This window comes from Mauremys mutica, chromosome 6, assembly GCF_020497125.1.
Source record: "Mauremys mutica isolate MM-2020 ecotype Southern chromosome 6, ASM2049712v1, whole genome shotgun sequence".
NCBI lineage: Eukaryota > Metazoa > Chordata > Testudines > Geoemydidae > Mauremys > Mauremys mutica.
In genome coordinates, this window is record NC_059077.1 from 62,295,011 (window position 1) to 62,316,835 (window position 21,825).

General features: G+C 39.4%; 1 protein-coding gene across 1 annotated transcript in view; it reads right to left on the reverse strand.

Annotated features, from left to right (window-relative positions):
• Positions 1–12,082, reverse strand: part of LOC123372975 — a 52,478-nt gene extending 40,396 nt beyond the window's left edge. Inside the window, exons 1-2 of the mRNA XM_045021686.1 lie at positions 9,803–12,082; positions 5,293–5,484 (exon numbers count right to left, since the gene is read on the reverse strand). Of these exons, the coding sequence (XP_044877621.1) occupies positions 5,293–5,484; positions 9,803–11,957 (2,347 nt within the window). The 5' untranslated portion in view covers positions 11,958–12,082. The remainder of the gene's footprint in view (positions 1–5,292; positions 5,485–9,802) is intronic.
• Positions 12,083–21,825: the final 9,743 nt, after the last annotated feature.

A 21,825-nucleotide genomic window follows, 5' to 3' on the forward strand; every position in this document is an offset into this window, starting at 1 on the left:
TTTACCAGGGTACAGACACGGGGGCAGGATCAACAGCAGGTCACACACACAGTGCAGTCAGTAGGCACCCTGGTCGGTCTGGGAGGTGTTTTCCATGTTCTGTGTGGGTGGGGGGTACGTGACTTTGTGGCATGGGAGGGCGGTTACAGAACTTATGCAGTGGTCCTTGTCCTGGACCACAGAGCCACGCAGCAGGGGAATCTGTAACTGTCCTCCCCCGCCACAAGATCACGTAGCCCCCGCACACAAAGTCCCGAAAAGGAGGGATGGCAGGCTCCGTTGAAACAACCAGTCCGGCACTGCAGACCGCTCTAGGAGCAGGAGCCTATCATTCCTCGAGTGTAGAAGCAGTGTTAACATCACTGCACACCCTACCCACCACAGTCTGCGTCCCTGTTTCAACCCTTTAACGCGAGTTCATTAATAAAGAAAATGTTGTTAATTAACAATGTTCCATGAACTTTATTTTTAAACATGTGTTGGAAGGGGGGAAACGTGGTGAAGGGGTATGTAACCGCAGAAGACAGTCAACAGTAACTGAAGCAGGGGCAGGTTCAGCTTCTCTGTAAAGAAACTGAACAGTCACAGGTCACGCTGCTCGCTGAGGAACCTAGCTTTCAAAGCCTCCCGGATGCACAGCGCTTCCCGCTGGGCTCTTCTAATTGCACGGCTGTCTGGCTGAGCATAATCAGCAGCCAGGCGATTTGCCTCAACCTCCCATCCTGCCATAAAGGTCTCCCCCTTGCTCTCACAGAGATTGTGGAGCACACAGCAAGCTGCAATAACAATGGGGATATTGGTTTCGCTGAGATCCGAGCGAGTCAGTAAGCTCCTCCATCTCCCCTTGAGATGTCCGAAAGCACGTTGAATGATGACAGTTACCCAAGACCAGCCTCGACACATTCCCCCCCCCCCAGCATGCATTGTGGGGAAATCCCAGAATTCAAATGGGCAGCGGGGACTGCGGGAACTGTGGGATAGCTTCCCACAGTGCACCGCTTCCAATGTCGACGCTTGCCCCGTTAGTGTGGACTCACAAAGTCGAATTAGTGTCCTTAGTGTGGACACACAAATTCGACTTTGTAAGGTTGATTCCACAAATTCGAATTAAGTTAAATCGAACTAATCTGGTAGTGTAGATAAGGAGCTCAATCTGTTTAGTTCAACAAAATAAAGGTTGAAGGGTGACTTGATCAAAGCCTAGAAGTACTTACATGGGGATCAGAAATTTGATAATAGAGGACTCTTCAATGTCTGGAAGTTGAGGCTAGAGAAATTAACCCTAGAAATAAGGTGCAATTTTTAACAGTGATGTTGATTAAGCATTGGAACAATTTGTCAAGGATTGAGATGGATTATGCATCACAGGACATTTTAAAATCAATATTGGATGTTTTTCTAAAAGTCATGCTCTAGTTTACTGCAACTACTGGACTTGAAGCAGGAATTAATTCAGGGAAGTCTGGTGGCCTGTGTTATACAGGAGGTTAGACTAAACAATCACAATGGTCTCTTCTAGCCTCATAGTCTATAAATCTGTGAAAATGCTAGCTGTGACCTGGAGGGTATTCCCACAGGATGGAAGGATAATCTGCATGCTAATTCTATCTTTGGCTTCTCTACTGAACCTGCCAAAAAGTTGCCAATTAGTGCAAACTGTGATAGTGATTTTTGTAAAGTGGACATCTATCTACTAGGTAATGAGACAACTAATTCATTTCTCAGAGACACCCGCACAGCCATCAGATGAGGTAGTAGAAATGTTGTTCAAACTGACTATCCCCCAAATATTCAATTGTCTATGGACTTCATTGGGAGGTTTTCACATAGGAGGGTCATGTGCAGAACACTCAACCCTTACTCTTTCAAATACCAGGCAGTTTGTCCACTGAACCCTTTTAACAAGTGGCAATATCCCATATCTACACCAATACCACTGACGTGCTAATATCCAATGCTTCTGTGTGGAGAATTGTTTCATATTTCTTCAGTAAGATAACAAAGTGCCACAAAATGATTTGCATTCTAGAACAGTCTCACTGACTGTATACAATGTTGCGCTGTATATTTAAAGATGTTATTATGGAATAGTCCCACGTAAAATGACAATGAGCCATAGTCCATCCAGCAGAAAACAGCTGAACTAATTCAGGCATATTTAAGAGATAAGAGTAGGGTTTGCCTTGTTTAGCATGTATTTGGGGGCAGAGTCACATGCACCTGTCATTTCAGAATTGAAAATACAAAAATTAGATTTTTCTTCCTCAGTTTATGTTCAGCAAGTTATTTACCAGATGTATGTTACTCAGCATTTTCTTTAGCTCTGACAGATTGATTAACTGTGTTTACAGATGTAAAAGCATCATATCTACCATCTTGTTATGCAGAAAATTTGAGTTGAGCAAGACTAACAGTTTGAAGAGCACCAGATGTAACTCTGGACTGTAAAATTGTCATTTTAAAGCACATCTTAGGTTGATAGCATTTCCTGTCTAAAAATGAAGGATAACTTAGGCCACACACTAAACAACTGCCCTACCTGCTGGACTGGATATTTTATGTGTTATGTAGATTTTTGGCAATAGTTCATATTTAATTATTAAGATTGTAGTAGCATTCAAAGTGCACTAGAAGCTTCCCAAACACAAGTGAAGACATGGTGAAGAAGAAGGCCATATTCTGTGTTCCATTCCTGTCCCGCTCACATTACCCTGATGGTAGTAAATGGGCTATATACCTGAGGGGACCAGCCCTAGGAGAAATTCCACAGGTGGTGCAGAATTGCAGGAATGGCTCTACACCACTCTCCATCACAGCATACCAAGAGTGGGTTAAGGAAGGAGGGGACTGATCCAAGAGCATGCTGCACTTTGGCTCTTAATTACTGAAACGGCCAGTGGGGTACATCACAGACAAGTACAAGTTAGAATTGTTCTGAGTGCATATACCAGAGAATGGGCTAAGAATACAGTGAAGTGCAATGATGGCTTAATGACACATTTCTCCCACCAAATCTATTCCTGAACCAAGTAGAGTTTGGGATTAATAGACTCTAGCCGACAACAGTTAGTCTAAAAATACAGAATACTATAATTCATAATTAAGTGGGTCAGAGTCACTCATGGGTTCCACAGGCAACAGGCAGGGAGAACCAGGGTCAGGACACTTGATGGCAAAAAATTAGCCTGGAGGAAGCATCAGTAGTGCAAGGCTCCTGCAACCCCGGTTCCAGTAAGTTGCAGTTTTGGATGTTTGTTCCTCTTGAAATTGGAGTGTATTTGTTCTATTGAACATTACAATATACACATGATCAATTCCCACTGAAACCAATGAAAGTTCTGCAGGCAAATTTTGCCCTGCTATGTCTGCTTATAGATTGTTGTGATTCTTTTACTCAGGAGATTTGTAATAGATACCTTCAACGTATCTTCAGAGCTAGTTTGGATCTAGCCTAGGTTGGTAACAGCTTGCAGTTGCTACTATATGACAGCTTTTGATGGTCTATGTAAAATGAGTTAGTCATCTCAGTCCAGTTCTTAGTAGATTCTAAGACTCACTGACTTTTCACTTCCAGCAATTATCCCTTCAGTACAAAATCTGTAGATACAACATAAGCAGTGGCAGAGTTTATTCGGTGAATAAACTGAAGACATCAGTCCAGGGGCTATCAATCTTTTATGAGTACTTTCAGTAAATTCATTTTAGTAAGCCAGCAACCAAAACAACCCCAATGACAAGTATTTCTGCTGAAAGTGGAGCAGTGTGTTCTGCATGTGGATAAAAATTTCAGTTCTTTAAAAGGATAAAAAGTTCATTTACCTCTTAAGACAGTTTGTTTAAATTAGCTAATATGACAAACAGAGGCAAAACCAGTGTTGTGTGAGAAGTACAACATATGTTGTTTCCTAGCTGGGGAATCCATCTGCATGAAGCATAAATTCATTAAACAGCTCAACTTGAAAATTCTGCCCAAAGAAAATTCTGAGACAAAGCCAATGAGTTTGATGTACTCTGAAACATGTGAAAAGGTGACAAATTTCTTAATGAGACAGTGTGATGGGAGACTGTCTTCCTAGACCATGTCTCCTAATGGTCAGAGCACTGGCTAGTCATACCACTTTGTGGGTTCAAGTCCAGGGGTTGTCGGTAGGAGAACCCAGGCTTTCCTGTTCCTCCAGGTTTCATCCCAGGGCCCTGGGGCATGCAGTTCAGGTGTGCAACCTGGACCAGGGTATCACCCAGACTAATCTCTGGGTTACAGCCCACAACTTGTCCTCTCAGGACGGGGTCAGGAGGTTCCCTTCTCATGAGGAGATACTCGGCTGTCTCTTTTGCCATGCTTGTGGTTCTGAGTTGAGGTCTGCTTCTGGAGGTGTGGGTCTCCCACTAGTTTCCTGCAGGAGCTACCAATGCAGGCCTGCTCCCTTGGACTGACTGCCCTAACTGGGTTGTACTGTGCCCTTTTAAGCTCTGCCTTCATTGAAAGCATGCCCAGCAGGCACGGCTGGGCAGAGTCTCTTGTGACCAGAACTGCTCCTTGTTCCCCGGTTCCCCAGTGTAGGGTTGGTATACCCGCCAGTTACAGGAATAGCTGTTCCAAGAGCAGAGGGATAGTGAAGGGCAATCCAGGTAGCAGGTCTTAGGAAAAAGGGCTTGATGATGAATATAAGGATTATAGCGATGGGAAGAGGACAAGAGCAAGAATTCTACATTATACATTTAGGACCAGACTCTGCCACCATGCCCCTTGTGGAGCAAGCCCCACTGACTTTTTAATAAGACTACTTACAGTTCAACTCAATGTGAGAAAGGGTGGGAAAATCTGGCCCTTAAACAGGTTTTTTGTTCCTCTGTCATTCAGAGGAATGACAGAGGCACCTACCTCATATGAGGGGGAAGAAGGAAACATAGCTCAGTTGAATCAGATATAATCAAAAGAAGTTTGGGAAGCCATAGTTCTTGTATCTATTAATATGATTTATGTTTGTAACCTCAGTCATAATCCTGGTGAAAATAGAACTAGAGAAAAGCCTCAGGATCAGGAAATTATTTCTGGTTTACAGTGTGTACCCAATTAAGGATTACACAGACATCCAAAATGAATGAAAAATTCAATTTAGAGGACAGTATCAATACACTCAGCAGTGTATTCTTCAGCAGTGAACAATAGAACCTCTCATGGGGTACATGGGCTGTGCAATCTGAAGATGAAAACTCCTTGGCTGATAGTTCTGATGGCAGTGTAAGTCACAGAAGAGAAGAGGTACAATTGCAAGACCATTATGTACTTACTTGATATCTCAGTGATAGTGCTGTTTATGGAGCTCCCTCCTGTTGAACTGCACTTTTTACTGTCTTTGAATTGCTTCCGTTGCCGGGCCCATCGGTCTATTGTTTCTTCCTGGGAGCTATCACTGGCTCTTGTATCTTTTAACACTGGTTCACCGGGTAGCTCTATGGTCTTATTCACTTCTGACTTCAAATCTAAATTAAGATCAGATTTTATCTGAGAGCTAGATATGTGAGATATAACAGTTCTTTTACAAAATGTTCTGTCAATTATACCTTTTAAAAATTGAGCTTTTCCTCATTATAAATGATGAAATAATGTATATAACAATAGTCTATTTGCAAATATATGAGAGACATAAAATCAAAATAGCAAATAGCATTTTAAATAGTCATGGGCCACATTTAAAAAAAGATATCCAAGACTTATATGAAAAAAATGTGTGTGTGTAATTGCTATGCTTGTATACATAAAGCAGATTGTGCATGCAGATAGCTAGTTAAGCACCTACATAGCCATCTGCCTGGATAATCCCTCAATTTGCAAACACAAGCATGTTAATTGCATGTGCAAAGGAATCTGTGCATTTCTGTGTATGTGTAAAGCATGTCTCAGGTGCCCTTATTTAAAAATTTGGCCTTAAAAATATAATTAGGAGAAAAAGCAGTTAAGAAGATAATACAAAACTCAAATTAGAATACTTCCATATTAATTTATTTCTAAGCAAATTATAAATGTAGTAGTACTACTTTATTGCTATTTCAGACATTAAAAACAAATCTAGAAATAAAGACCCTGGGTAGATTCATTTCCATAAGTGCAAGGGGTGCTAGCTGCATCCATTTACACCTGGGAGGACAAAGATGTCTGAGCAGAGAGGGCAGGTAGGATTACCAGGAGAGGGTAGCACTAGGGAGACTTAATCTAGCTGTAACTCCACTGGGGATGAGCTGAATGACTGCCTCTTCCAAGCACCATTGTCCCAACAGCCTCTTTACATGCTTCTACATCCCTGAATGATCAAGGTTTATGCCACTGTGCCTCTATTCCAGACAGACATTCTTCCGCTGAGTGGCAGGAAACTAAATTCTTCTAGGATAGCTTGTTTAGTGGCAAATGATGGGAATATTTTTGATATAAATTAATGTTTGAAAAAACTTTCCCCCCATACATTTTATATCCTTAAAATGATAATTTAGTTTCAATAACATTTTGAAAACAACTATTCAAATTAAGGAAGCTTTTTTCTGTGTGGCATACTTTAAAGATAACATGTCATCTGGAACGCTGACGCTCAATATATTTATTAGAGCCATCATTTCATTTCAACATTTTAAATTGAAATGGGATGATTTGACATTCCTGAACTGAACTGGTTTGGTTTGTTGAACCAAATCAAAATGTTTAGTGTCGGATCGATTCAATATTAAACTACGTCTGCCTGAGCCATTGTGGTACGTCACGTCAGCTGTACTTCATGTGCTTCACACCCCCATTCTCTTCTCTGGGTTGGTCTCCCTGGCCAGACTATATGTTCCATGATGAATTGAAATCACTGATATCCCATGATGCATTGTTGCAGCTCATTCAGAGGAAAGACTACATTGCATCATATGATCTCCAACCTGAGATCCCACCCCAGAAGGAGAATAGGGGCATGAGTTACCATGGCAGTTGAGGCAGGCAGACACAGATTAATGTTGAATTGACTCAAAATGAAATGTGTTGATTTGGTTTGACAAAACAAAATGTTTTGATTTGAATAATCTGATCTGAAACTAAATATTTTCTTTCAATTTTTCCAACAGAATTTTTTTTTTTTGGAGGGGAAGGTTGGGAGGCACAAAATGTCATTTTCCTACAGAAATTTTGATTTTGCAGAAACCATAATTTCCATTGATTTTTTTTGATGGAACATTCACAAGCAGCTTTAATATTTATGTTATAAAAATTGATACACCTTGGTTTTCATGTACAGTATGGATGCCGAATGATGAAATATTAATATTAAACAAACAAAAACAAGGATATTTCCCCATAACCAGACTTTGTTGTACCTAGCCATTGGTGCACATGCTACTCTTCATTAGTGCGTATTACAACATTGGATGGTGGTATCTTTTCTATGTCATGGAGGTACAACAACACTAGATTATGGTGGTGGTGGGTTGTTTCTTTCTTCTTCTTCTTTTTTTTTTTTAACTTTGGAAGGCCACCGTGGGTTTAAGGACAAATATAGTAATTCACTTATTCAAAGGAAACTTATTCACTTATTCCCAGGAAACATGGGAACTGCTGCTTTGTTTCAATGGTGATCTATAAATAAAATCCTGCTGCTACCAGGACAAGTAAATAAAACTAGAGGAAACATATTACTGGAATTTTATATGGCCTGGACTTTTTTTTCTCCTCCCTCTTTTCTCTCTTTTTTTTTTTCATTGAAACTGCCATGTGTGTCCCTTTCAAGTACCATTCTGTTGTGGGTATGGCAAGCCACACACTGCCTCTCTATCTGCAGACTGTTCAATGAAATGGCTGCACTTGGCCAGTTGCCGGATGGAGCAGGATGTTGCCATATCCTAAAATGACTAAGAGCCTGATTCTGTGACCCTTATTTATGCTATATAGTATCTTACTCCATAGTAAAATCAATGGAAGCACTTGCAGATTAGGATACTATTCCTCGAAAATGTATGTGGTAGAATCAGGATCTTAAGAATTATTTTGGATTCAAAGAAGAAAGAAAAGGTCATGCTTTTCAGGCCATTCAAAAGGACTTCTAACGACCGAATGTGTGGCCCTGAGGCAATTTTGTCTATGTGTTTCTGGGGCATTATTTCAAACAAATTCAGGGGAGGGCAAAGTTGTGTCAGCATATAGAACATTACATTGTATCCTGCAATGTTGGGAGACTGGGTAGGAGGGTGGTAGAAGACATGCTGGAACACATAAACCTATGAAAAGTCAAGGGACGGGCAACTGCCCTCTTCCCCATGGCAACTGAGACTCCTGATATGTTTACACAATACAGATGTAGTGTAATTCACTATCAAAAATCTATGTTAAAAAGAACTATGGTTGAATGTATATTTCACTGGAATCTAGGGTGATCAGATAGCAAGAGTGAAAAATCAGGACCGTGTGTGTGTAATAGATCCCTATATAAGAAAAAGCCCTGAATATTGGGACTGCCCCTATAAAATCAGGACATCTGGTCACCCTACTGGAGTCCCCCCTACAAATATATTACATTTTCTTTACAAAAATCTAAACCTTAAAAATACCTCCCTAAACATTAATAATGTCTGGAAATGAATGGTTAAGGGATCCAGTCAGTTTCCTCTTCTCGTATAATACTTCACTACTATCAGCTCCCTGATTTACCCTTGTCACCAAACAATCGCTTGGCCCCCTTCTCTTGTTTTGGTCTGTAATGGAATGTTAATTTTATATAGAGCACTATTTTCAACAGTGCATTGCACTGGCCTAACGCCAGTAAAACTCTCAGTGGCCTTCCTCTGGTCCCATTAACATCAGTGAGAGTTTTACCATTAACTTCAATGGGCACAGAGTTAGGCCAATGCTGAGCATTTTGAAAATCTAATTTTAAGTGTGTAAAGTTATATATATATCTAGAAAAATTTAAAATAGAATTAAGGAGGGACCATGGTAACCACATTGGGAGTTATAAAATTAAACAAAAATAAATGTCAGCTGAATTTCCTAAGGATGATCTATATATAGTTGGTAACAACTCAAAACTGTTAAGGAAAGGGACTAGAAAACTCATTCTTTTACATTGCTATGCTACAATTTTTGTTTTGTTTTTTTAATTGTTTAATTGTTACCTAGGTATTCTTATGGGATGTATGGATGGTAGAAAGGAAGATAAATAGGAAATTTCAGAACAGATGCAGCATCTTGTTTAAAAAAATATTTCTCTGTACCCCATTTTCTCAGATAGGTAGAGAGAGGCAGAAGGGAAGTCAAATGATTTGATTAAGGTCATCTAATGTGCTGAAGGTTCAGCCAAGATTAGAACCAGGATGTGCCCGGCTTTCAGTCTTTTGCTGAGGTCACTAGACCACATGCATCTTTAAACATACTTACATGGTTTCTAAATACAGTACAGAGCTCTGAGGACATGTCTCATGGCACCTATATTAACCCTGCTCTGGTATTTGCTTTACTTACTTGGAGGATCACATTGGTACACTGTTTTGTTAGGATATGTCAAACTCTGTGTAGCAAAGCTGTTTTAAAGTGTTCTTTTGTTAATAAACTACTGGCCTGCCTGATTCTACAGAGAAGGGAGTGGTGAACAGAGTACAATCAAATAACTAAACATACCACCAGGGAGATGACGGAACGAGATTAAGAAGCAGGATGACCCTTGTATATTAATAATTCACCTCTGTTTTTTCCAAGCTATCAGTCACTAAAACACGAAGGGCTTAGCATATGCAGTATATGCAAAAGTATTAATAATGCAGAGAATTCTGGAATGCTTACCTTTTTGACTAATTTGCTTTCTTGGTGACATTGGTGTGTCTGTGTTCTGGCAACAATCCTTTGTCTCACATTTTTTCTCCGTTTCTTCAGAGTTGGATTTAACTAACTGCTCTATCTGACATGCTACAGGCTCTGTTCTTAAATGATCAGATAATTGGCTTATCATCTCTTGTTCACTGCAAAGGTTCTCTTTTGTTTCTTTGGTAAATGTACCCTCAGTGAAAACTTGCTTATCTTCAGGATGTATTGAGGAGCTGGACATTGAAGTAATATGTGTGGAATCATCATGGAAATTGGTTTCACCAGGAATATTCCCGGATATGTCCCGGATCTCAGAAAAGCTCTGTAATTCATTATCTATATCTGACTCCTCAGCATCCAACAAAGGGGACATAAATGATTTTTCTCGTATGCTGCAGGGTAGCTTAGGCTCATTTTTTATCCCAGAGCCATAGGAATCAGCTATCCCCTTACTGTTGCCTTGAATGATAAGCCTTCGTTCTCGCTCTCCAGTTATTACAGTCATCACTGATCCTTTCCGTTTCTTTATTGTTACCCCAGGCTCTGTAGTAGCTGGATGAACATACTGTCTTGGCTGTAAAGCTGAATGTTGACTTTGGACACAGTCTATGGCTACTGTATTGGCCATGCTTTTGTCACTAATATGGTCATTTGAAGGGTTTCTGGAAGGAGAAGGGACTTGAAATATCAGGGCTTTATTCTGTACTTCAACATGGCCTTGTACAGCAAAGTGATGATCACTCTCTAGTGTCTCCTCATCAAAACCACTTTCTGTAAACTCAGTGTGTTCATCACATAGAGCAAGGTTCTGCAGAGGCTCTGAGTATCTATGCTCCAGTTTCTGTTCTACACTTGAATTGATGCTGGAATGAAATGTTTCCACTAATGTCTCTTCCATTTCTTTACAGTCCCCTATATAGTCTTCATAGTGAGTCAAGAAGAAAGCATCATCTATACTTCCTTCCGGCTCAGAATGGTAAATAGTCATGTCATGATTGTAGGAGGTGAAGGCATATTGATAAGATTTGAGAGCTCTCAGACTGCTGAATGATGTGAAGCTGGAACACTTACAAAGTTCTGTACAGCTGGTATGAGTCTGAGTATTCTTGCTGTAAACATCTACTGCTTTGGCCTGCTTGGGCAGTACTTTTAAGGATAAAGATGGCAATGAATAAAAGCCAGAATCCCTTCTGTGGTGAACTGGTGACAATACATCAATGGTGGCATCTGGAAAAGACTTTCTTCTAACTGCTTTTGGCTCCTGGTGTGACGCTAACATAGTATTCCTTATGTCAATGAGACTATTGTTTCTTTTTTGCCCTGCTTCACTGGTCTCATCAATAGGTTCCTTACCAAAGCTTTTTTCACTTGAACCATTAGTATCTAAATGACAACCCCCATTATAAGTAAATTCTGAGAAAATTATCTTGTCTTTACAGAAATCTTCCTTTTCACTGGCAAGATCTTCAGTCCCAGGTTCCTTCTGTTTACAGATATGATTTCCTTCCTCCCAAGCTGGTAAGACTGCAGGCAAAGTGTCAAGTTCTTTTCTATCACTAATTGGGAGTAAGGATGCAACTTCTGTAGTGGTATCTAAACATATTTCTTTGCTGTCAGCAAACTCTTCAGGTGGAGGAAGAAGTAGATACCAGTCTGGACGTTTATAGTTTGTAAATGACTCTTCCTTTTCATGAAGGCTAAAATCTGACTCATAATCAGTGCTGCAGGATACCTCTGTTACAGAATAGTCTGTATCATTGGAATAAGTGTTTCCATATTTCCTGCTGCAAGTTTTGCCACGTGTCTGTGTGTGTTCCCCTGGTTCCATATGAATTATTGGATCTTGCTTTCCATTGTTGTATTTCACTTTAATTTCCTTTCCTACAATGCTTACTTTCAGTGAGGTATTCTTGTTGCTGGCAATTTGTATTTTGTGTTTAGAAGATGCCTTGTAATTCTCATTGTCATCTATAGAATGGTCAGTTGATGGATCCTGACACTTATGGCACTTAGAGTAGTGGCTTTTCTGATATTTCTTGTCACGATAGCACTTTCTGTTCTTTGGACATTTCCTTTTCTCAATTACAAGGCTTGTTCCAGAATCAAATAAGCCCGTCTTAATTTCTACATTCATATTAAAACCACCACATTTTAATTCTGCGGTAATTACTTCACTTGCCAAATCAAAGGGTTCTGCAGAGCTTGGGTTGTGCTTCAGTGTAATTTTTCCTGTTGATAAGGCTTCTGATTCACTGAAGGTTACCACTGCTAGGACCTCTTCCTGCTGATGAGAGAATGCTGGTGGAGAGCAATCTTTTTCCTTCCCTCCTTCTTTTTCACTGTCATCTGTATTTTCTTGTTCTTTATCTTCACATGCACCTGAGTTATTCTGTTGCCCAGTCATTGGTGTACAAGAGTGATCTTTCCTGTTTTCTTCGGACCTCTCCATGTCCACTGGGTCCTCATCTGCTTTATTTTTAAGGCCTGTTACATTTTGCTGGCATTTACAAATCGCTGGCAAATGTTCATCTAAATTGGAAAAAAGGAAGAAAGGCTTTTGCAGTGGTCTACGTAAGCAGCATCTTGAAATGTATTATAAGGCCTTACAGTGTTTTTCATATTCAGTGCTTATGTCACTGACGGACTATACTTCAGAAATACTGTATATATCATAAGAACTGACCTATTTTTCTTCTTTTTAGTATCGATTGACTACACATTTTATTTAAGTGTTAATTGTTTTATAATATAAAGCCAAGTAAACAGTATATCTCACACTAAGAATCAGCCTACCCACATGAAATTAGTAAGAACCATACAATTTTGTCTTTAAAATGCTCACACATGAGATTTTACACAGGACAAATGTACTATGCTATAACATGTTCATTTAGAAAGATCTACTTTTCTTTCTCTCTCCCCCTGGGATATTTGTTCCTCTCCTCAGCACACACTGGAACAATCAATATCCTATTGCATGGTTGCAATTTTGGGTACATTACATGGGAGTTGTACTTATTATAATCCTTTTACAGATGAGCAAACAAGGGGATTCATTAATTTAGCCAAGGTCACACAGCAAGTCAGTAGCAAAGTACCCAGGCATTATAATGTTCTAACTAATGGCCAATACTGTTTCCCAATGGGAGTTGTACTGTGCAAGATTTCATGTGTAAATTACATGAAAATCTGTCTTGTTTGAGCCCTTTTCAAATAGATTTTAAATAGCAAGGACAATAGATTAACCAGGATTAGTTCAGCTATTACACTTTATTAATTTTCAGAAATATATTGTTCTCATTTTTGTCCATACTATAATTTCTACACACAATAAGTCTGAAATAAATTTGGGACATTTAAACACCACCACCTATGCCTGCGCATTCCCAGAAAGAGACAAGTTAGCAACACAACAAGAAATCCAGTCTCAGGAAGCAATCACCTCTGTTTATAATTATTTAATATGGATGTCTTGGCATAAGCAGAAAACTAATAGCCCAAGCAGGAAATAGCTTTAGGGAACTAAGATGCACTGATATCTGTTTTTAATCTTGTTTTAATTATGTTGCCATAACTCAAGTATTTCTAGAAAATGTCTGGAAAATGACCTGCTGGGACGCTTGTGATATACATTCAAACTAATCATTTCATGAACTTACATTCTCTGGCATCTGAGCTTTTTCTGCCCTTGCAGCTTTTTCTTCTCTTTCTGCTCATTTCTGAGACCTGAGGACATCCAGATTTTTACTTTCCTGGGTGGGAAAAAACAAAAATAAAAACCATTGAATTATTAAAATTATTCCCTATTCAGCTGCAAGGTTGCTTTCTGTTCTCTAATTTGGCTTCTCTTCCTGAGTCCATAAGCCCACTGACTGGAATTCTGAATTGAAAATAGGAGCTTGAGCATCTAGTTGTTTCACTTGTCATTCAGGGCCAGATTTTCAAATCTATTTAGATGCTAGGGTGACAAGATGTCCCAATTTTTGGGTCTTTTTCTTATATAGGCTCCTATTACCCCCCCGCCCCATCCCTATTTTTCACACTTGCTGTCTGGTCACCCTATTAGATGCTAAGGATGCAGATAGGGCCTAGTCGGATTTTCAGAGGCAAAGTCACAATCTGATACCTGGTTCCTCCCTTGTTTTAGGATGTATGGTGGAAATAACTCTCACCAGCCCCATACCTGGTGCAGCTTACAGCCTCATCTGTGCTGGGGGTGCAGTGGAGGTGGGAGGGCTGAGCCAAAGCTCCATCCACTCCTTGCCCTTTTGTATTGCTCTCCCACCAAGGCTGCTACCCACAATGTCCACGCAAGGGAACAAGAGAACAACTTACATCACCGAGTGCGTATGCAGTGTAGTTATAACCCTTTTTGGACTCACACAGGAAAATGATAAAAGACAAAAACACCCTATCACCTGTGGGTGAACACTTTTCACAAAGCGATCATTCCATATCTGACCTATTAATCCTCATCTTCAAAGGAACCTTGCACAACACTTTCAAAAGACGAGCCTGTGAGCTCTGCTAGACACTAAAAAATCATGAACTGAACAGACACACTGCATTTATGGCTTATTAAAACAATCTGTAACCCCCTTTTAGTTCTATAACTGCAGAGGTGTTAACAAGCCACTCTACCTTGAATGACCCTTTAAAATATGTGCTAACTACACCTTGCATTGTGCTGTGAAGCCCAACCTTTCCCAGATCTGAAGAAGAGTTCTGTGTAGTTCCACAGCTTGTCTCTCTTTCTCACTAAGGCCTTGGCTACACTGGCGCTTTACAGCACTGCAACTTTCTCACCCCCTGAGTGCAGCAAGTTACAGCTCTGTAAAGCGGCAGTGTAAACAGTGCCCCAGCGCTGGGAGTGTGGCTCCCAGCGATGTAAGCTAATCCCCTCGGGGAAGTGGAGTACGTGCAGCGCTGTGAGAGAGAGTTCTCTCCCAGCGCTGGCGCTGCAACCACACCCACACTTCAAAGCGCTGCCATGGCAGCGCTCCCGCGGCAGCGCTTTGGAGTTTTGAGTGTAGCCAAGCCCTAACAGAAGTTGGTCTAATAAAAGATATTACCTCACCCACCTTGTCTAGTCACATAAGACAGCACACAACTGAGCCACCAACAAATTAAAAACCCTTGTGAGAAGCAGTACCCATCTTCCCATAGAAACGTCTCCTGCAGCCTTCAAAGCATACTTTGTCTGTGTTTTGTAAAGTGCTGTGCACATCAAGAGTGCCCTATAAATAAACAATAAATGCATTTATCAACAATTAAAATCCTATGTAATTTGAGTATGGCCTTGTAAATTGCCAATGTGGTTGTTGGCGCTTACACTGCCTGGTGGCCACTGTTTAGTGATGAGGTTTGTACGAAGGCTTAGAAAACATATTGGTTAAAAACTTGAGATTGTTAGGGCAAGTACTGACATTAGCACTGGAATACAATATTTTATGATGCAAGCTGAGTTTGAGAAAGCAGTTGTGCAGTGTATATATTGCTTTCTGATGGGGCATTTCAGCCATATCATTTGTTTGATGTGCTATTTAAAGAGTGCTCTTTTTTTTTTAAATGAACATTTTATCAGACAAGGATATGATGCTCTGTAGTTCAAACAAAACAAAACAAAACAAAATGCTGAATACAAGCTGTGCGCACACATATAGAATCACCTCCTCTTCTGATGTAAAACTTGCTAAATGTAAGATTAGATTTCAAGTTAAGGCTAGTTTGGTGTGTCAAACAAAAGAGAGTGCTGCTCACAATTCATCGGGGTGCAGCTCCATTACAAAGTAGAAGTTTCATTTGCAAGGTCCTTTCAGGGTTTTTTGGGGTTTTTGTTTTTTTTGGGGGGAAGAATTTTCTAAATCTTTCCCTACAGGAAGTGTCACTGTCTGGGTGTATTATGCTCTAGGTGTATAAGCTTAATTCAACAAATATCACTACTAGGGAGGAAGTGTGGCCAAGTGGATAGTGCACTAAACAGGCACTCTATTCTGAGTTATTTTTCAAGCTTCATCATGCAATAGTGGTATCAACCAGTAGAGATTGCCATGGTTTGGCCTAATGGCAACTCTAATTCCTTCTTGATGAAGCTAGAGATTTTGGCTTGTGGTTTAAGGCTAGGGTCCTGTTCTGGGTGGCCCAGATGGTTAAAATTGGCTTGGTGGCTTCTTTCCCTGACAAGGAAAGCTGGATTATTGTGTGATTTAGTCAGGGTGATTGGCTACAGCTACCCCTTTGTGGTAAAGGCTATGCTTGTTTATCAATTTACATTTGTGCATTGTTATTTATTAAAGTTGTGGACTCTGTGTCTCTGTTCGATCCCCGGGGGTCAGAAAACAATTGGCAAGTAAATCCTAAAAAGCACATACATGATCCACAATAATGTTGCAATTTCTACTACTTCTTCTGATATTATTTATGCTTCTCCCCCTCCCCCCAGATTCATTGCTTCAGGTAAGAGAATAGGCAAAGGTGACTGCTGGGTGTCTTTTCCTTCACAGATTTTTCACCGTGCTTCTTCTCACGTTATTTTTTTCCTTTCACTGTACCAGTGTACCTACTTGTTTTTTGTTGGTTCCACATCTTAGATTTGTAAATTTTGATGAGAATTAGCAGTCTTATCACCTTTAATCCTTAGTCACATGAGCAGTCCCATTGATTGCAGTAAAGATTACTTGAAGGGATAAGGATTGCAAGGTAAGACCCTTAACTAGGACTCAATTCTGTACATTGCTGTGAACTTCCTATGAGACACTGAGCATTGACAACTTTCATCAGCTCAAATGGGAGTTAAGGGTGCTCAGCAGTTTGCAGGATTGAGCCTGAGATGTACTGGCATAGAGCTCTACGTGCTAAGGTTATTCCTGATATAAGCAGCAGCACTCTGGCTGGCTCAGAATAAGTGACTAGTATTTATATCTCCTTAACTAACAGACATGAGTGAAAGATTATCCACAACCATAAAGCTAATTAAAGCTTCGGTCCATATCTTTGTTGTGAATACCATTCTAGTTCCTGTTCATAAGGGGCAATGTATTTCATTACTTCTTACAAGCCTTGGTATTAACTCTCTTAGATGAAAGAAACAGTCTTAACAACATATATTTTTGAGATCCCACTGTTCTTTGTTAGGTATGAATTGCTGTAAGAATTTTTTTTCCTTGTTTAACTGGTAGTAGGAATTTAAATTTTAGGCTGTGGAACACAGTTAAATCTATTTTATTATGTTTTAAAAACGTGAACTTCTTCAAGATAGCAGTAAATATTAAAAACATGTAGTGAGGTGACATTACAATAATAGTCATTGGCTTAAAAGGAAAAAAGATAGAGGAAATTAAAGAAAAATATGGAGGAACAAAGCATAGTGTAATAATATGTAACCAGAGAAGAAACAATGAATCAGTATTAATTTTTTTATAGCAGTGAAGAAAATACCTTTGTAAAATGTTTAACATTCTTTCAGGATAAAAATTAGCTTCAAAGTAGTGTACATTCTTTTTTGTAATTAATTATAGTTATGTTTTAGATGGCCTAGCTGTAGCCATAATACACACGGCAATGTTACATTGAACAGTCCTATTCAATCCTTTAGCTAAAATGTTTCACATTCCAAAAACATATAATGCTGGTGACTGCACACTAGTCAGCTCTCCTAGCTACCCAAAATGTCATTGCTAAAATCACCTGCCTCTCATCCTTCCTTCCTCTACCATATGAATCTCTTACCAGGCCCTAAATAATTTCCTGTCTTCAAATTCAACATCCTTGTCTTCACATTCAAGGACCTACATAAACGTATTCCTATCTACTTCTCTTTCTCATTGCCTTATATTTCCTCTCTCACTCCCTAAGCTCCTCAATATCCTCTCTCTCCTTACTGTTGTGTTCATCTTCTTTTCTAACTTGTCTTTGCTCCTTGTAACATGTTGTCAACTACGTTTGGAACAGTCGGTCACTGGTTGTTTCCCAAGTATCCTCTCTCTCTCTCCTTCCTCCTTCAAAGTAATTCTTAAAACCCACATTGTTCCTGAATACTTCCTATGTTGCTCTCCCCACCCAAAATCAGTTGATCTCTACACCCATTTTTGTTCTGTTGCATCTTGTCTGTATTCAGATTTAGAGAGCAGCTCTTGTCCTTCATCTTGTAAAGTGCCATGTACATTGATTGTACTCTACTACTAACATTGATAACTCTAATTAGGGGCAAATCAGTCCATCAAGTTATGTAGGCAGAGAGATTCATATCCTTGATACCTTTCATATTTTCTCATATGCCTCCTTCCACACTGCCTTTTATTCTAGGAATGCTCTTCCAACATCTATCTGTTCACCAAACCATCACTGTCAGCTCATTTAAATCACTCCTAAATACCCATGGCCTGCAAAAAGAATTTTTTTTATGTTAAATGCACAAACTCACACACCCAAGACAAAACACATGTGCTGCCAAGACATGTAGGCCTTAATTAAGTAATTTTTTTTCTTATCTCTTGCCTCTACTGCTCTACACTTTATTCCCACTTATATTGTACGCTCGCCAGAGAAGAGAGCTGGCTTTCTTTAAAATATCTTCAGTTGAGTGCCTAGAACACTCACTGGTACTATAAAATCACCACAAAAGAAATGGGAGGCAAGGCAAATGGGTGAGACCTTTGTTCAACAAGACCCTGAAACATTTCACAAAACATGAAAATAATTTGCTCACAGAAATACAGCCTCCACTTAGACAGAACTCTTCAACAATTTGAAGCATCCAACACTACGTGCTGGTTCAGAACAGGCAATAAACAAGAATAGCATATCCAAATGAAAGTGTAGGTTTGGGAATTATTCTCAGACTGAGGTCAGGCCAACACATCATGATTAACACTTCTATCCATATGAAATATCCCATGGGATTTTTAATAGCCAAAGATATTTGGGTCTTGGTTTTCCATCTCACCCAAAACAAGGTACCTCCCACTGCACAGTGCCTCTCAACACCATACTGAATTGCAGGAAAGAGTACTATCTACAGAATTAATAACATCACTTATGTAGCACATAGGGTTTGTCCAGAGGTCCCCCAAACAAATTACTCAAACTTAGCATGGCTAATACTGTAACAAAATGAAAATGGAATAATCTAACATCAGACTGATAGTGTGAAACAGATTTAGACTGGCAGCTTGGAAGCTGGTTGTGCCAAACTGATGGTAGCTTTCATGTAGTCCTTCACACAGAGCCAAATCCCTTCATAGTATTAAGAGCTGAAAGTAGAAGTTATTTCAATGTTACAAAGAGGCCTTTATTTTAACTGAGAATTAGAAGTAGTTTAAATATAGGCAACATTATATATAAAATTATACTTGGGCTGTCACTGGGGGGCAGTGACAGGAAAGGGAAGACTTTTTTCCCCTTTCCTTTTAAGAAAGGAAAAAGACCTAGCTTCAGCTTTCAATTGTTCATCATCTCTGACCAAGCCACTTCTGACATTTTCTGTTGTGAAAGCTAAATATATGCTCTGAGTCCCCTTTACTACTAAGCCAAGCTGACTTTTTCTTAAATTATTTTGAAACTTTGTGGGGAAAAAAAGATTAAGAAATCATACATAACAAGGGCACCATGTCTTGCCCATGGCAAGGTGTGGAGACCCATTTTAGCCCTGCATCACAAGAATTAGCCTTTGCATAAATTTGAAAATATACATCTCCCTTCGTTGTATAAAAGAATGAAATCAATAAAGATACCTCCCCGCCTCCCCGCAAGCCTTCAAACAGTCCATAAACAGAGCTCCTGTTGACTTTAATGGGAGTTCTGTACATTGAAGGTTCTGGGATGGGGCTTCTAACATTTTCCAGTGACCAATATTAGTTCAGAAGAATGACAGATGTTCATAGTACCATTACTGTATATATGCCTTGTAACTGACTTAAAGGGCTTCTGCACTTAGCTTAATTAAAAAAAAAAAAAGGTTATGTTAAGTTCCTTGCCTTACATCCTCCATTATATTGAATCAATTTTTTTTTGTAAAAGTTCTGTCAGCTTAATAAATTTTTCGCTGCATTTCTTTTTTCCGTCTTTTGCCATTTTTGTCTCAGAACTCTTGGCACTATCCTGCTCCCAATGAAGTCAATGGAAAGACTTCTAATGGCTTAAATGGGAGCAGGATTAGTTCCTTTTGATGAAAATGAGTTTGTCAAAGCTCCTAGGGTATTTGTGGTACTGCACAGGTGTTTTATAGTAACTTTTATATTCATTTTTGCTTGGCAGATAATCCTTGATAATAAAGCATGATTCCAGAGAACTGCCAGGTCAGGCGATCCTTTGGCAGGGCAGAAGGATGTGAAATTATTAGTAGCTGTAGGCTAAATCTTCATCAACTTTAATAAGGGAGAGCATGATTGCTGTAACAGTGGCCTGCTCAGCCAGTCACAAATGGGGCACCCATAGCGTCAGCCAGCTCTGGCTTTGCACACCTCAAATGCGTCAGTGACAGTGAGGCTGTTCTGCAAAATGGGCCACAGACCCAAAACACATTGTGACCTCCCGAGTGTAGTTACTAATATTATGGGTAAAGGATTGTCTGGTTTATTTGGTTCAGTTGGTTACTCACTAAAAGCTACTGTCTATTTGACTTCCAAACCATCGGTGTCTACTGTAACCAGGCACTTAGCAAGTGTCCATTTTATTTTCCTTCCAACCATAACATGCATATTGTTAATCTTAAATCTTTTCCTGATTACACTTACAATTCACAAGTCCCACAGAAAAAGACTGTGCAATGCTTGCACACTGTCAGTTACAATTTTCTTTGGATGAGAGTCAGGTTGTCATTTACCAGAGATTATTGTGACTATTGAACACAGCAAAATAACATTATGATTCTAAGTAAAAAAAAAGACAAAAAAAAGACCAAACAATTTTAGATAAAATATAACAGTTAAAACTCCATCCTGTTAGCTTGTGGCACCACAGCTCCTGCAATATCCTCAAGGCTCTCATTCCCTAAGCCAGAGCAGCTCAGATACATTGTACAGCACCTTCTGCCCGTGGAGCAGCACTGATGTAAACTTCTGGGGTCACTCTCTGGAGTGTCTGTATGGGACAGGATTCAAAGGTGAGTGAGGGTGATGATCATGATAGAATGCAGTGGTGTTTAATATTTAAGAGGCCTGCCTGAATTGACTTTTAGTTCAGTCTAGATATGTTGAGAAAACACCTGTTTCTTGATTAAATTGTTTTTATTAGGATTAATGATAGAGTGCTTGTCTTCTTATACAGGAGTGGGGAAACACTTCCTCTAAAGAGGTTAAATAGGCAGAGAAGAGTTGACAAGAAAATATATAACCAGTTTTAGTTAACTTACCATCATATATTGCTGAGTTGGTAAACTAGTAACCAACTCTGCAGTGCAACAGGCACTGCTGGTTAAGCATTGCACCTCTCCATTCTACCTGTATCAGTCCTCACAGCCACCATCCGTCAGTCCTATACAGATATACTTCCTTCAGAAAAGTGCTCAGGTAGTATTACAGATGAGGGCAATATAAATAACTGGGCAGATGGCCTTTAGCTTGTTATGCCTTCTGCTACGCAAAGTATTTGTATATTAGAATTAAGTCTCATATATAAAATATCAGATTTAACACCAGGAAACAAAATCTACTCAAAATATCTGATGCTATTAAATGTGAATGAAGGTTTGCTAAATTCACAATATTAAATTACTCACTCAAATGTAATTGATTCCTTAAATTGAACTTTTTTTCTTATTATGTAGAATTACTATAGAATTTCCATATTTTATAAAGTTGGTTGGAAGGAAAATATGAATATGAGTTACAATAATTATATAGCTACACAATCCATTGTGGACATTTAGGCCAGTTATTTTAAAACACAAAAGATGTTTATAGACGCATTTACTGTCATATGAGCCATTTTTCTTAGCTGTTCACATTCCCCATGTGTTAACACAGAAGCTTCACAAGTTTTCTAAGATAAAGGACATGCTGGGA